General features: G+C 47.7%; 2 protein-coding genes across 3 annotated transcripts in view; one reads left to right on the top strand and one right to left on the bottom strand.

The window, feature by feature from the left end:
* Positions 1-11569, top strand: part of Itgae (integrin subunit alpha E) — a 57085-nt gene extending 45516 nt beyond the window's left edge. For both annotated transcript variants that reach the window (XM_021212949.1, XM_021212950.2), the window contains exons 27-31: positions 4163-4219; positions 4513-4608; positions 6010-6105; positions 10134-10244; positions 11167-11569. In XM_021212949.1, coding sequence (XP_021068608.1) covers positions 4163-4219; positions 4513-4608; positions 6010-6105; positions 10134-10244; positions 11167-11256 — 450 coding nt within the window. In that variant the 3' untranslated portion in view covers positions 11257-11569. The remainder of the gene's footprint in view (positions 1-4162; positions 4220-4512; positions 4609-6009; positions 6106-10133; positions 10245-11166) is intronic.
* Positions 1187-3993, bottom strand: Haspin (histone H3 associated protein kinase). Its single transcript, XM_021212951.1, has one exon. The coding sequence runs from the start codon at positions 3964-3966 to the stop codon at positions 1702-1704; it is 2265 nt and encodes a 754-aa protein (XP_021068610.1). The 5' UTR covers positions 3967-3993; the 3' UTR covers positions 1187-1701.
* Positions 11570-16128: the final 4559 nt, after the last annotated feature.

Below are 16128 nucleotides of genomic sequence, written 5' to 3' on the forward strand. Positions count from 1 at the left end.
ATCATGGCAATTTTAAGAGGCGTTTCTGCCCTACTCCACCCTGTATAGCTCCTGAGAAAGACATAGAAACTTTATTAACAAGCTCTAAACCGCTAGTCTAACCTACATCCCCGCACAGGCCCGTTACCTGCCACCTGAGTCTTGCTCTGTTTGCTCTGCTCCACGTGTTTCCTCAGGGTGACTTTCTCTTGGCCACATGCTCATGGCCCTCCCCTACTTTGTCCTTGTCCTCATCATCCCTACCTGAGACCCTCTCCTCAATCTCGGGTCCTGCCTTCCTCTCTTTCCTGCCCAGTCACAGGCTTGAGCCTTTTATTATCCAATCAGAGATTATTGGGGGAACATTCTTTACAGCACATTGGTCAATGCAATGCCCCACGTCCAGACTGCAATTGGATCTTGGAGCACAGAACTCAGCATCTGAATACACAACAGAGATCTTCTCATATACTAAAGAGGGCTAGGGATGCAGCTCAGTGGAAGGCTAGCCTGCACAAGGCCCTGGATCAAAACTTAGTACAAAACAAAACAAAACAAAACAAAATACAACAAGGGCTGAAAAATAACTCAGTAAAGCACTGACCTTACAGGCACAGAGCCTAGAGTCTGAGTCCCAAAATCCATATAAAGTGCTGGCTGTGGCGATGTGTGCTTGTAATTTCACTGCTAGGGAAGGGAAGGACCCCAGAAACCTAGTTTAACTGGTAAATTCCAGGACCAATGACTCTGTCTCAATGGCGGATGGCATTCCTGAGGATGACACTGGAAGTTGTCCTCTGATCTCTTCTTGTCTCCCTGCCCTCTAACTTGTACCAGCACACAAACCAACATGCCATTTAATTTTAAAAACAAAAGCCAACCAGGCAATGGTGACTCACACCTTTAATCCCAGCACACAGGAGGCAGAGGCAGGTGGATCTCTGTGAATTCAGAGTCCAGCCTGGTTTACAGAGTAAGTTCTTGGAGAGCCAGAGCTACAGAAACTCTGTCTCAAAAAACCAACCAACCAACCAAACCAAACCAAACAAAGCAAAAACCAAGATAAGCTTTAGAAGAAAAAACAAGAGTACTTAATTATGGGAAAATATTAGGAGAAACAGTCGGAAGGAAATTAGACATTAGATTTTAAAACAGAATCGTGATTCCCTTTCTTTGATGAAAATAAGCAAAATTTCAAACATGAGAGCCACAGAGACATTTATTTTCCTGATGAAATTCTATAAATTCTGCTCCTGTGATTGGGGAGTGAACTGGATAAACATTTTCCATACTTTCTCTTGGTTTTGACTCTCTAGTCTCTTGCTCTGCTCTGCATCTTGACAACAGCATCAAGAGCAGTAAGGACCACAGCTGAGGCTTGGTTTTGCTCATCTTACATCAAGTATCAAGGCTCAAAAAACAGCAACATCAGACTTGTAGACTCTGCTGACAGGAAGAGGACTTAAAGATGCATCCACTTGTCCTCTGTCTAGTTTATTTATTTTTTTTTTAAAAAGAACATTTGTTAAAAGCAAGTTTAATCATGCCAACAAACATTTTGGTTACCTTTTAAAAACCACGGTTCTCTTTTAAGAGGCTGACAGGCACTCTTAAGGATGGGCTTTCACCTCCATCCGGCTCTAGTGGCAGAGACTAATTAACAGCACCAGAGGCCTAAAACGTGCTGTACTTAAAGGGTCTTTGAAAGTCTAAGTTCCTGGCTTACCTAAACAGACTGTGCTGGCAGAGCAGGTCCGTGGCAGAGCTGAAGCCAAGTACAGTCCTGTGGAAATGTTGCAGGTTTTTCCTTATTTGCTTCATGGCTGCGCTCTGGTATTTAGTCTTAAATTTCATCTTATTCAGAATCTTGTCTGTGAGGTAATGCAGCCACAGCACATTATTGTAAGGGTGATAATCACCCCAGCAGTTTTTGTTCTCCTTCCTCATGAGCCTGTAGATCTCAAACTGGTAGTCACCTTCACCTGTAAACAGGTCCTCTTCAGTGGAGATATCACAGAAAACCACAATCCCATCCCGCTCCAAGCGGGACAGGGTGTAGTCAATGATGTTGACTTGTAGCCCATGGGTGGGAATGGTGCTCGTTTTCCCATTGAGGGTGTAGTGGAGTTCTTTGAGGTTGGTTTTCTTTAAGAGCACATTTCCCCAGTGTAAGTCCCGGTGCTCAAAGCGCAGGGATGCTTCGGCCACCGCCAGGGATGCAGTGATCTGGTGGAGAATGCTCTTTGCAGTCGCCACGGAGGACAGCTTGGTTTTCATTCGCTCCAAGTCAACCCCACCAAACTCAAATTCCAGGATGATAAAGAGCTGGTCTTCCTGGAAAAAGTCAGGCCGGTCGTTGGCAGATCCTCTGGTTGTTTTATAGTGATCCCAGGCTTTCAGCAGCAAGGGAGGGTAAAGCCCTTGAACACAGTGTACCGAGTTCAGTCCAATAAAGCCTTCTGTGCAGTTGTACGCCTCACTAGACAAGAGACTCAGCTCTTTGGAGATAATGATCTCTGGCAGGATCTCCTCAAAGGTTTTCTGGTGGGACCCATTGACTAACTCTAACCCTTCAATAGCAATGATTTTTAGGGCTGCAGGCGCTTGGTCATTAATTATCTGAAACACTTCCCCAAACACCCCTTCCCCAATCTTCTCACAGCGTTCCAGTTTTTCTGTGGAAAGGCAATCACGAAAGGGGATAGGCCCTTCCTGATTACACTCCCCATACACCTTTTCAGCATAGGATGGCCTTTGGTCTGTGACATGCAGGGTCTTTAAGGGACTTAGCAAATACATAGAAGAGCATCGAGAAGCAGCAGCAGAGTGTGCTCTGTTCGAACATTCAGACAGGAGGGACCTGGAGGGAGAACTGGCAACAGAACTGCTGCATACCTCCATCACACTGGTTATAATTTTCTTCTTGTGGAAACCGAAGGAGGCTCTGGTTTTGGTCCAAGAATCCCTATGGCTAGTATTCAAGTCCCATAAGGAGACTGAATCTTTCCTTTTCTTCTTAGACTGGTTGTAGCGGAGGGGAGAGGTTCCCGCTACTTCTTGCTGTTTCCTCTTCCGGAGTGGCCCAGTTCTCTTAGGTCTGCTGATTTCCCCTGGTACACGAAGGTCTTTGCAAGCACTGGACTCCTCATAGTCTCTCTGGTCGACTCCTTGGGACACAACCTTTTTACACGCGGCCGTTCTCTTTCCCGGGCTTGCCAGATTGGGGTCCGTTAGTTTGTTTCCCATCTGCTGTCTTCTTTCACAACACGATTCCTTCACATTCTCCCCATCTGTCCCAAACTTGTTCTCTTCTGTGGTCCCTGAGTTCACAAGGCTAAAGAGAGATGACCTGAAGCTGGTTTCGGCTTGGAGGGCCCTCCCGGTGTACCTGTCATCGGTTGCTGCCTCCAGAGGGCAGGGCAGAGCCGCTTCACCCAGGGAGGCTGCCGGGAAGTGGAAGCTCCCGGGGACTGCAGAGTCTGCATCCAGAGGGTCGGGAGCTCCGGGCGAGGCCGGAGAGCTGAAGAGGGAGGCACTGGTGCCCAGCTCGTTGCTGTCCCTGGCCTGGATGCACACGCTGAGGTCCGAGCCGAGGCAGCCCTGGCTGCAGCTGGGGAAAGGTGGCGGTCGCAGCCGGCTGCACGGGGTGCTGCACTTCTGCGGGGGCCGAGGTCGCAGCCTTTGGACTCTTTGAGTGTCTGTCAGGGTCCCCTGGTCCCGGGAGCCGCGGCGCCGAGGACGCCCCCGCCGTCCCCGCCGCTGGGCCACGGGGCTGCTCGGGAAGAAGTCGGGGTCGTCCGAGTCGTCGGAAGCGACAGCCGGCGACCCGTTACTGTCGCTGAGGCTGCTGCTGAAGGCGCGCTTCGGGTTCGGCGGCTGGAACCATTGCACAGCCAGCCGATCAGGCTGCCGCTGCGACCCCCGGACCCCCTTCGCCCCGTACGTTCGAAAGAGCCGGGTCCCCGACCGCGGGCGAGCCTGTGCCATAGCGAGTGCCCGCCCGTCGTTTCAAACAGAAACATCGCGAGACTTCCGCGAGCGGGAGCGCGAGCCCACCGGCCCGCTGGGTCTTAGCGCCGGCCCGCGGCTGCACAGCCTGCCTGACCTCCCGGAAGCCGCCAGGGGGCAAGATGTCTAGCGGGACTTAGAGCTCAGGGTGGCTCAGCAAAGGCTCTCATTTCAGGCCCACACTGAGTGCGTCCAGAGTCAAGAGCCCGCGTGTGGAAGCGATCCTGTGCAGGTGAGCGAAGTCGCCTCGAGAGCCCGAGAGAGGGATGCGGAGAGCCTCTTGAGAGAGGGTGACTGCAGAGGGCAGGCTGCAGCTTCTGCAGTGTTCTTTCTGAGATTTTTCAGCCTCTCTGGTCCTGTTTGCCAGGGTAACTGACACTTGGCTTGGGCGAAGGGGACTTGCTCAAACTGCTCCCACCGTCTGCTCTGGGACCTTGGATGCCCTATCTTAGATATTCAGATTTTTTTTTTTTCAATCCTAAGACACGAAAAGGGAATAAGCAGACTCACCTTTTGCTTCTGCAGCATGTAGAAGAATGGCATTCAGTGATCTGTGCTATCACATCTAATAAAGAAAATGTAACCGTGGCCGCAGAGATCTCCGTGGGCCACACTAAGCAGGTACTTGAGACTGGGATACTGCAGATTGGGTCGTCCAATCCTAGAGGACCTATCCTCTAAGAAAGGATAATAGCGTCTGAAAGGTGCCGTGCAAAATAGATCATTTGATTGACCTTCTGTCTCAAACAGCTCTTATCATTTTCCATACTAAGACATGGTGGAATTACCTGTGATTACCTCTTTGCTTCATCCCCATGTGTATCCCAGCAGCAAACCCGGCCATCCCATCTTCAGAATACGTATGAAATCACTTCTCTCTGTCTCTATTGATGTGGCTGTAATTTAGGTCACCATCTCTGGCCTGTTGCATAACCTTGGACATGCCCTCTTTGTCTTGGCTTCCCCCAACCAGTACACACAATTCTTCAAGAGCTGGAGAGGTGGCTCAGTAGTTCAGAGCATGCGCTACTCTTGCAGAGTGTATGTTGCTTCTGCTCCTAGCACCCAAGTTGGGCAACTCACAACTTGTGACTCCAGCTCCAACTTCCTCTCCTGGTCTCCATGCATATGTGCACATACATGCACATTTTTTTTTAAATGTATACAAGTACGCTGTAGCTGTCTTCAGACATACTAGAAGAAAGCATCAGATCCCATTACAGATGGTTGTGAGCCATCATGTAGGTGCTGGGAATTGAACTCAAGACCTCTGGAAGAGCAGTCAGTGCTCTTAATTGCTTAGACTTCTCTCCAATCCCCGTGCACATAATTTTTTTTAAAACACGAAATAATTCATTTAGCATTAGACTGTGCTAACTTCCTTTAAAAGCAAAAACCAGAAACTCCAAATGAACAGAAGCAGTGGACTTTAGAGTTGGATCCATTTAGCTTAAAATCCATACTTCTTTCATGGTGTGCAAAGAATTACATGATCTGGTCTGTATTTAATCCTTCATCCTTTCTCTCCTGTCTCTTTCTTATCTGTCGTTTCTATTTTTTTAGCTTGCTAATGTTATTGTGGCCACTGGGCCTTTGTACTATAGTTACTTTGCACAACATTACTCAAATGTTATTTTCTCTAGAGAGGCCTTACTATGAGGAGGGAACAAAATGGTCAAGTTTACCATTTTGCAGTGATTCAGATGAGAGCAGTGTGGTCTCCTGACCTAGGAGTGGGGCTGGGTGTGTGTGAAGCAGAGTGTTTTAGGACTGTCTGGAACTGGCTGTGGATGGGGGTTGTGGCATGGGGTCATGTGCAGTTGCAGTTAGGGATGGGAGAGCGGCTACAGACTTGTTGCTTGGATAGCTGGGTGGGTGCTGCAATCACTTAGGAAGGCTAAGGGAATATTGGAGAAGAGGTCTATTTGAAGGGAAAGATGGTTGGAACTCTCTAGAAACAGTGAGCTCATGTCTAAGCTATGTTTCATGTTCCCCCACACCCCAACTTTCCCCACCTTATAGTTACTAAGAGATGTATCTGAACTGCCGATCCTTGGTGAAATATCTTTCAACAAATCTCTCTATGAGGGGCTGAATGCAGAGAACCACAGGACGAAGGTAACTCCTGCCTGTTTTCTGATTAGTGTTCTGGGGAAGCCAGTGCCACTTCTGACCTTTGTCTGCACTACCAACCGCCCTTGTGACCCTGAGCTTCTGCCTCAGTTTCTCTTTTGTGAAATAGGAACCAACAATGGTGTGTACTGACTTTAAAAATCTATTGATTTTTGAAAATAACTTAGAAAAGGGTTAAGCCAGGCGGTTGTGGCACACACCTTTAATTCCTGAACTTGGGAGGCAGAGGCAGGCAAATTTCTGAGTTCGAGGAAGTGCTCCTAACCACTAAACCATCTGTCCAACCCCTGAATTTTCTTTCCTCCCTCCCTCTCTCCCTCTCTCCCTCCCTCCCTCCCTCCCTCCCTCCCTCCCTCCCTCCCTCCCTCCCTCCCTCCCTCCCTCCCTCCCTCCCTCCCTCCCTCCCTCTCCTTCCTTCTTTCCTTCCTTCCCTCCTTTTTATTTTTTTATTTTTATTTTATTGAGACAGGGTCACTCTACTTAACTCTGCCTGTGCTGGAACTCACTATTGTAGACCAGGCTGGCCTCAGGCTCACAGAGACCTGCCTGCCTCTGCCTCTGCCTCCGCCTCCACCCCCGCCCCCGCCCCACCCCCTACCCCAAGTGCTGGGATTACAGTGTGCGCCACTGTGCCTGCCTCTGCATTTTAATTTTCATTGACATTCCCCTGCCTGGATATGCAGCTGCTTTAGAGAGTGTAAGCTGCTCTTGTTGGAGACCGAGCTTCAGTAAGAACTGGAAGCATTCAGTTAGGCATTATTCCTCAATACAGGAAGTGATGGGAGCCAGGACTGCTAAGTATAACGACTCAATTGCTCTCTCTGGAAAAAATAAAAAAAAAACCAAAAAACTCATTTTCTTTTTTCTTCTGGTTTTTCGAGACAGGGTTTCTCTGTGTAGCCTTGGCTGTCCTGGAACTCACTCTGTAGACCAAGCTGGCCTTGAACTCAGAAATCTGCCTGCCTCTGCCTCCCAAGTGCTGGGATTGAAGGCATGAGCCACCACTACCTGGCTACTCATTTTCTTTTATATTGAAGATTTGCTAACTTATTTTGGGACAGGGTTTCTGAGTTCTGCACAGACTGGCCTAGAACTCTGGGTTCTCTTGTTGTAACCTCTTGGTGTTGGGATTTCAGGTCTGCCCTACCACATTGTCATAGGTATACTGTGTCATGTCTTTCTGCAATGTCAGACTTTATTCAGCAAGAGTAAACTCACAAAATGTGATGGTTTTAGTAGCAGCAATTCACTGTCTTTTTTAATCTTCCTGGCTGTGGCAAACACAAGCTGTTTCTTTCTTTCCTTTCTTTTTTGTCTCACCTTATTTTTAACCACACTGCTGATTCTTTAAAAAAAAAAAAAAAAGGAGTCTGTGTTTGTAAAGTGATATCATTAAGACGGAGGGGCGGTGCACACCTTCAATCCCAGCATTCGACAGACAGATCTGTGAGCTCTAGGGCAGCCTGGTCTACAGAGCAAGTTCCAGGACAGCCAGGGCTACACAGAGAAACCCTGTCTCGAAAAACCTAAATAAATAAATAAATAAACAAACAAATAAATAAAATCATTGAAATCCAACCTTAACAGAAAGGTACCAGCTGAAAATAATGGCTTCTTTGTGCTCCCCTTTCCCATAGCCTCTCCCTTTCCAAAGGTAGTTAACTGTCAGCTGTTTCTTTTTTGTTTGTTTGTTTTTTGTTTTTTGGGTTTTTTTTTTCCGAGACTGGAACTCACTCTGTGGACCAGGCTGGCCTCGAACTCAGAAACCTGCCTGCCTCTGCCTCCCAAGTGCTGGGATGAAAGGCGTGCGCCACCAACGCCCCGCCTGTCAGCAGTTTCTTAGATGCATGCTATTAATCTATGTTCTTATCTACAGCATAGAGTCTTTAAAATTCTTTTCTCTAAATGTGGTGTTCTGTGTGAAGTGGTTCCTGTGACAGGGGATGTACCATGATCTATGATTCTAAATGCTGTGTATCCAAGTGCCTTTGACTAACGAGTAAGGGCAACTCCACATTGTGTCGCGTAGACTTAGGCAGTTTATCTAGAGAGGGAGGCAGGTTCACACTCTGCAGCCTGACTGCTTTGAGCCTTGTTTGATGGCCACACCTTACCTGGTGGCCGGCACAGAGTTGCCAAATCTCCAAATGATCTAAATGTTGAGTATTCGGCAGACTTCACTTCAGAGTTCAGAGTTCGTCAGATTTTGGAATTTTGCAGACTGAGCTTCTGTAATCTGAAAATCCAAAAGCTGACTTACTCCAAACTCCAAAAATATTTTGAGTGCCAGTGTAATAGTAAAAGTAATAAAATAAAACATTGATCTGGGGGCCTGGAGAGATGGCTCAGTGGTTAAGAGCTTTGGGCCCAGCACTCACATGATCGGATGACCTCTTCTGGTCTTGTGAGCTCCAGGCTCGCAAGTTATACTTATAGGCAAGCACCCACACACATGAAGTTAGTTTAAAGAGTCTTAAATATAACTTGGATTTCGGAGTAGGATGAATTTGGGAGTTCTGAGCTAGTAATGTTCAAGTAACATTTCCATATGACAGGATAGAAGGCAGGGAACAGGACGTCAGCAGGAAGAGTTCATGTACCCTCCATTTTCTGGAAGAGACTTCCTGAAAGTTCCAAGGAGATCCTTTACATGCTGTTAGTGCAGGCGTGCCCTTTCTGTCACCAGCAAAGGAGGCAGTTCCATCCTGACCCACTGTGATGCCCGAGTGGCAGCTGACAGGATGGGGATTGGGCTGCCCACTGTGTTTGTCACAAGCAGGGGCACCCTATTACCTGCCTCTTCCTGTCTCTCTGCTGGGCTAGCTTTGGGCCGCTTTGAGGAGAACAAAGGAAGAAGGCCTTGAGAAGAAGGGTGCGGTTACTGCTCCAGTCTGTCCTATTGTGCCCCTGTCATCTTGGGGCCTCCTTCATTCCTCAGCCCAGGTTCCAGAGTCCTGTCTCCCCTCCCTTTGCCTGTGGACCCTTTGTCTCTGTGTTCCTGTCTCCCACTCTGCCTCTGCTGCTCCGTTCCCTTCCCACTCTCAAGGTCAGAACTTAGTCCTGTAAAGCTTGGCTTACCTGTGGGCTAAGTGAGGTCCAGAGGGCCAATCCTGAGTCAGTCACACTTAGAATTTAGCCAGGAGAGGTCTCAAGGGTGAGTTGAGTAACTCCCTACCCTGTATGGAAATCTCTCCAAAGCATGCCTGACCTTGGTGCCTATGCCCTAGCCTGAAGGGAACTCGGTGGCTTGTAGCAGGGATTCATGATGACACCCTGGCTCTGTGTCCTGGCCACTACCCAGGAAGGACAGGCCCAGGGATCTGGTAGAGCTTTTCAGCATGTCAGGGTGAGAGAAGAGTCCTGAGCTAGTGAGGCCCTTAGGAAATGACTGGAGATAATTTACAACAGAGGAGGCCTGCAGCACCAAGGGTGGTGGGCAGTGGGGGGGGGGGGGAGGATCCACGCTTGCACTTCCCAGTGTCCCTGAGGACTGCACTCAGCCTGGTGAACACCAGGGCAACCCTGCCAGACATTTCCTGTAGGAAAATGTATTGCCGAAGACTTTAGACATTTATACAAGATTTAAAAACATCTGTCAGCCTTGAGTTGAGGAGTCAGCTCATTTGAACACGTCATCACTTCAGAGACCGTAGGGAGATCAAGGACACAGAGGGGTCCTTGATCCCTCTGCTATAGAATCTGTGTGCTGTCAGAGTGTCCTCAGACAAGCATACCACCACCTTTAAGACAAGGTCACATCTCCTGATGACCTAGCTCATTTAGATCAGAGACCAGAATAGTTTCCCTGTGAAGTACCGTGGTCATTAGATGATTTTTAGGTGATATAAAAGTGCTCTGTCAGGGGATGGTCAGCTTCTTGCTAGATGTCGTCAGTCTTGATCAATATGCCGGTTGTTACCAAGTCCTTACTTTTTGTTCCTTAAAATAACGCATGGACTCTCTTCCCCCTTTGATTATAATGTATTTACTTATGGGAGCATCTCGTTATGCAGGTCACTGTCATCTTCCTGAAAGAGGAGGAGACACGCTCTTTGCGTCTCATCATTTGCAGCACTCTCGGAGGCCTCCTGGTCTTGGTTGTGATTATAGCCATTTTATTCAAGGTCAGTTCTGCTCTCTTTGTTTATAAGAAAGAGAAGGCACCGGGTTCTGCAAGTGGTTTCAGTCCCTTTGAGAACAGCTAACCTCAGACCCAGGGCACCAACCCTGGCCTTGTGGTCTCCTTTCTTATCCTGTTTAGGCAAATGAACCTGGCAAGTTCTCTCTAGGGGGTAAAAAAAAAAATCCCTGAATTGAAGTATTTAGCATTTACAATCCATAGCAACTGACCAAACTTAAACAAGCTGGAATTGAAGTATTTGAGCTCAGAGAGACAGTCTGGTTGTCACCACCTTTAAAGTCCTTATCCCAGAGTGCTGGCTCTCTTGAGGCCCTCTATGACATGGCCTCTGTCTCTCACACTGGTAAGCCTTGCCTTTTTTTTTTTTTCTCTCTCTCCAGGCCAGTTGAACCCTTCCCTAAATAGGATCACGACTCTCTGTCATGGCTCACACAGCTACCCTTGCCAGGAGGGCCAGTTTCCACCCTCTCACCTTTCACACACACGCTTCCGGGAAAGCTTAACCAGGCCCCTGCATACTCTGTGCTGGCTTCTGTGCCGGGCCTGAGAGCTCCTTTCTGAACATTTGGCAGTCAGGACACCTCAGTGTCATTTTCCCCATTCTTAGATTCTGAGCTTCTAGAGATGGGAGGCTGTATGCATGCAGCCTGTCTCTTCAGTACGGCGAGCTGTGCTGGATTAGGTCCAGCATGACCAAACCCGTAGCCCTCCCAGTGAGAGGTGTTTAAGTCCTCTGGCGGGGCTGGCTCAGAGGTCAGCTCTTGTAGGGGTATGGGCAGCCCAGAAGGGGCTGGAAGGATGGAGAAAGCTCAGGGGTGGGGTGGAAGTGGGGTGGGAGAGCCTAAGAAGCAGGAATCTGGGGCTACCTCAGGTTGCTCACGAGGCTTACCGGCTCTTTGTTTCAGTGTGGCTTTTTCAAAAGAAAATATCAACAACTGAACTTGGAGAGCACAAGGAGGGCCCAGCTGAAGGCTGACAGTCTGCTCCAGGATTAGGCCCGGCTTCCTCACCAGAAGGAGGGAACTTGAGCCAGTCCGAAGCCCGGATGCCCCCTGTCTGGCCCCTTACTCTCCTTAGGACAATCAAGCAACATCAAACCAACTGTACAGTGTTGTTCGTTCGTAGCCACACACTATCCCCACAGTGTCTGTGAATTGAGCAAAAGGGAAACTTAGGACGTGCGCTATTAAATACATTTACCTTTACAGCAGTGCCTTTAATGTGCACGCTTTCCACCGTTTGCCATGTGTTTTGATGACTGATAGACCAAAGTCTTATTCCTATTAAAATAAAAATTATATCCTTTTTTTATGTTGTTTGAGACATAGTCTTTGTTTGTATATATCCCTGGCTGCCCTGGAACTCACTAGATAGACCAGGCTGGCCTTGAACTTGCAGAGATCTGCCTGCCTCTGCCAACTGAGTGCTAAGATTAAGAGGGAGCACCATCATCGTGCCCAACTTGATTCTTTTATAGTCTTTTAAATTATTTTATTTTCATGTAAGAATATGTGTGTGTGTATCTCTCTGTGTGTTTGTACGTGTGTGTGTGTGTGTGTGTGTGTGTGTGTGTGAATGGTCTTGAACTCAGAGATTCCCCTGCCTCTGCTTTCTGAGTGCTGGGATTAAAAGCATGCACCACCAACCTGGGCCCTTATCTGTTCAACTTACTGTACTCTTTTTAAGTTGTTGTTTTATTGTTATTATTATTGAATATACTGCAAGAGAGCAGAGGCTTGGAAATACACTATTTTAAGGTAGAATTTTCAATTGATTTCTTGGTTTTCAAGGTCCAGTCGCCCAACACAGGCTGAAGGCAGAGAGGCCGTTGTTTGCTGCTTCTGCCCAGGGCCTGAGGTGGGGCTGGACTAGCTCTGCCTGTTTAGAGCCCTGGAAGATCCTGGCCGCTTGGTCTCTCTCTCCTGTCTTTCAGTTGTGAGATCTGATATTCAGGCTGGAGAGCCAGAAGGGAGAAAGTGGGCTGGCCTTCCTTTCTGTTTCCCAACTGGCTGTCAGCAACAATTGAGGGCTTGGAGAAGTTTGTCTCTTGGGTGTGGAATTCCCTCAGAGGATTAGCCTACTGCTTAAGATGATGAACCCACTAGGTCAAGGGTTCTGGCTTTCCTTCCTCACAGGCCTCTCTTTGGCAACCTGCTGAGCCCTTCTCTGTCTTTCTTCAAGCATTGTTCTACAGTGTTCAAAGAGAGTGTTCAAAGAGAAAAGTTGTCTTTCACAGTGAACACAAGGGTCTACCCACCACCTGGTTTCCACCACTGACGTTGTACTGTGTGTTCTTTGTTATGTGTTTTCCCATCTGTCTATTCTTGTGTCCTTGTGTATATTAATTCTTCATTAAAATTTGTTTAGTGTTGGCCCTTGGTGTGTGTGTGTGTAAGATCTTATGTAGCCCAGGCTAGACTCAGTTCTGTAACTAGCCGAGGATTGATAGAAGGCTTCAGTGGTGAGACAGGATTCCTATGGGACTGCAGATGGCCTTGCTCAGCTTCATGGGTCATCACAGAAAGGAATGTCTCTCTCTGGGCAGAAAATTTCAGGAAGGAGAGAGACTGTAGGAGAGACATGTGGGCCATTGCTGTAACAATTTCCTCACCTGCCCATATAATGAATAGCAGCCAGTCTCTCCCCCGGGGAAGACCCCTCAGTTACCCACAGGAGAGAGACTTCCCCTTTACGGTGTGTGCTAATAAACAAGGTCCCGTCAGCTGAAGTCTCTTTCTGTCTTTTGTCTCATTTGCTGCCTCAGAAACCTAACAAGGGTGGCTTTGAACTCTTGATTCTCTGCTTCTCTCTCTTGTGGTGGCACAGGCACAGGCCTTTAATCCCAGCACTCGTGATGCATTCGCAGAAGGGATCTCTGAGTTCAAGTCCAGCGTGGTTTACAGAATTAGTGCTAGGACAGTCACAACTACATAGTGAAACCTTGTCTCAAAAAACAAAAAACAAAAACATTTATTTTTATTTTTATGTGTATGAGGTTTTTGCGCGCGCGCACACACACACACACACACACACACACACACACACACACTTACTCACTATATGATGCCTGATTCCCACAGAGGTCAGAAGACATGAGATTCCCCTAGAACTGGAATTACAGTGAGTTTGAGCCATCGTGTGGTTGCTGGGAATTGAACCTGGGTCCTCTGGAAGAGCAACTAATACTCTTGGCTGCTGAACCACTTCTCCAGCCCTCTTGATGTACTTGAAATACACAGACATCTGTGAAGAGAAAAATAGATATACTAATCAAAATACTTCTTTTAGTATTTAGGCATAAAGATTTGTTAAGGCATTAAAACAGCCGGTCTCATGACTACCTTACTTTTAAAATAGTGATGAACTTAAGTAAAATGCACTCAGACATGTTTGTCATGGTATAATGTGTGTGTGTGTGTGTGTGTGTGTGTGTGTGTGTGTGTGTGTTGGGGGGAGTGTTACAATGTCACTGGTGACTAGGTTATAGGTACTTCGGCCTACATCCACACTCAGTGTTAAATTCCAGTCAGACTACAGTAGTAGAAAGAGGTGGCTTGGGCTGGTGAGATGGCTCAGCGGGTAAGAGCACCTGACTGCTCTTCTGAAGGTCTTGAGTTCAAATCCCAGCAACCGCATGGTGGCTCACAACCATCCGTAACGAGATCTGACTCCCTCTTCTGGAGTGTCTGAAGACAGCTACAGTGTACTTACATATAATAATAAATTATTTAAAAAAAAAAAAAAAAGAAAGGTGGCTCATTGACCAGTCTCATCTGTCCCCCACTCTGTATGCTCTGGTCCCATTTAAGGAAGTGTGCTTCATGCATCATTTTTATTTGTTTGGTTTTCTGAGATAGGTATTTACTTCGTAGCTCAACCTACTATGTAGCTCAACCTGCTTAGAACTGGAGACCCTCCTGCCTCAGATTCCTGAGTGCTGGCTTACAGGACCGAGGTACCACAACAGGCCTGAGGCTTGCACCTCATGTGGTTTTATTTTTGTTTTTAAGAAGAAAACTTGTCCAAGCTCACAAGTCTCGTAGAAGGTGGAGCCATTGTTAAAGAAGGTATTTGAGCTGGATGTGGTGTGCTGGCACCTGCCCAGCACTAGGGGACAGAAGCAGGCAGCGCTCTGTAAGTTCAAGATCAGTCTGTTCTACATGGTAGATTTCAAGCCAGTCAGAGTTACATGGTGACACCCTGTCTCAAAACAAAACAAAATGAAAAGCATTTAGGCCCAAAGTCTTTTTCCACAGAAGTCTCACTGTGGACTGGACAGCCCCAGACTGAGGTGATGTTTCCCAGTCCTGGAGAGATAGAATTTGGGTGCTAACTCAGCTCCATAAGCTTCAACCCCTGAGAGCAGACTGTGTAGCTCAACATGGGACATTTGTGGTTTGGGAACACATTCCAGGTGACAAGGATGTAGATCTAGTCTGGGAAGATGCCAGTTGCGAGATCAGAGTTTGTGTCCCTCGTGGCATGGTGTCAGGGGGTAACTATGCACACTGGAGTCCTGGCTTACCTGGTGCCTTAGCAGACTCTCAGCTGAAGTCCTCCACAAGAAGCACACAGAAATAAAGCCTGATCACTTTACACCACACGCCTCCGTACAGAGGCTAGCGGAAGCTCGTTCATTCTTCCCCATACAGCTATACAAGCCTTGGCCCTACCTGTTTCATGGAAGTTGACTGGTAGGTAGGTCATCACTCCCTATTCAGAGGATCTGGGCCCAACTAGTGACTGCAAGTGAGCCCCAAATTGTCCAGATCCTGGTGGGGAATTTATGCCTGATGGGGGGCATATGCCTGATGGAGTTGTAAAGCTGTGAAGGACTGAGGTGGGATCTATGTCAGAACATGAAGAACAAGAGAAGGTGCACAGGGCTGGTGAGATGGCTCAGTGGTTAAGAACACTGACTGCTCTTCTGAAGGTCCTGAGTTCAAATCCCAGCAACCACATGGTGGCTCACAACCACCTGTAATGAGATCTGATGCCCTCTTCTGGTGTGTCTGAAGACAGCTAGAGTGTACTTACAACAATAAATAAATCTTTAAAAAAAGAGAGAGAGAAGGTGCACATGAACTGACTGGACTGACGTGTGATTCTATGGAGGAATGTGAGGCGGAATAGGGAGAGGGGACATAGGAATCGTGTGGAAGGGTCTGGAGAGCCAGCCCCAGACACCATGACATTTTATGAGAAATGCACACTCATTCTGGGTTTGTTACCACTCCAGAGCAGTGGACTGGGAGCAGGGGTGGCTGTGAGAAACTTCACACAGGGAAAAATCCCTGCAGGGAGAAGAATGCTAATAGCTCTTTAGAAGGTGCCATGTTGGAGCCATCAGTGCCTTGTGGCTTTGGCTGACTCAAGTTTAAATCTCTGTCCTTTTTGTACTCAGCTGGGAGTCACATCTTTGTTTTTGTTTGTTTGTTTGTTTGAGACAGGGTCTTTACAGCTCTGGCTGTCGTAGAACTCATTATGTAGAGCAGCTGGTCTTGGATTCTCAAAGATTGTCCTGCCTCTGCCTCCCCTCCACTGGGATTAGATGCATGTGTCACGACTCCGGGCCAGTCATATATGCTTCTAAGTGTTTGGTACCTTTGTATAGTTTCTCCCCAGATCAGGTATAGGAGCTAAGTAATAAATGCTAACCTGTCAGTTAAGATGGCGTATGGTCACAAGTATGTGTCCCACAGCATGAAGCTTCCTTTTCCTTCGTGGATACAATTAAGCAAAATAAAAATCAAATCTACTAGCCGGGAGTGGTGGCGCACACCTTTAATCCCAGCACTCAGGAGGCAGAGGCAGGCGGATTTCTGAGTTCAAGGCCAGCCTGGTCTACAGAGTGAGTTCCAGGACAG

This window comes from Mus pahari, chromosome 14, assembly GCF_900095145.1.
Source record: "Mus pahari chromosome 14, PAHARI_EIJ_v1.1, whole genome shotgun sequence".
Taxonomy (NCBI): Eukaryota; Metazoa; Chordata; class Mammalia; order Rodentia; family Muridae; genus Mus; species Mus pahari.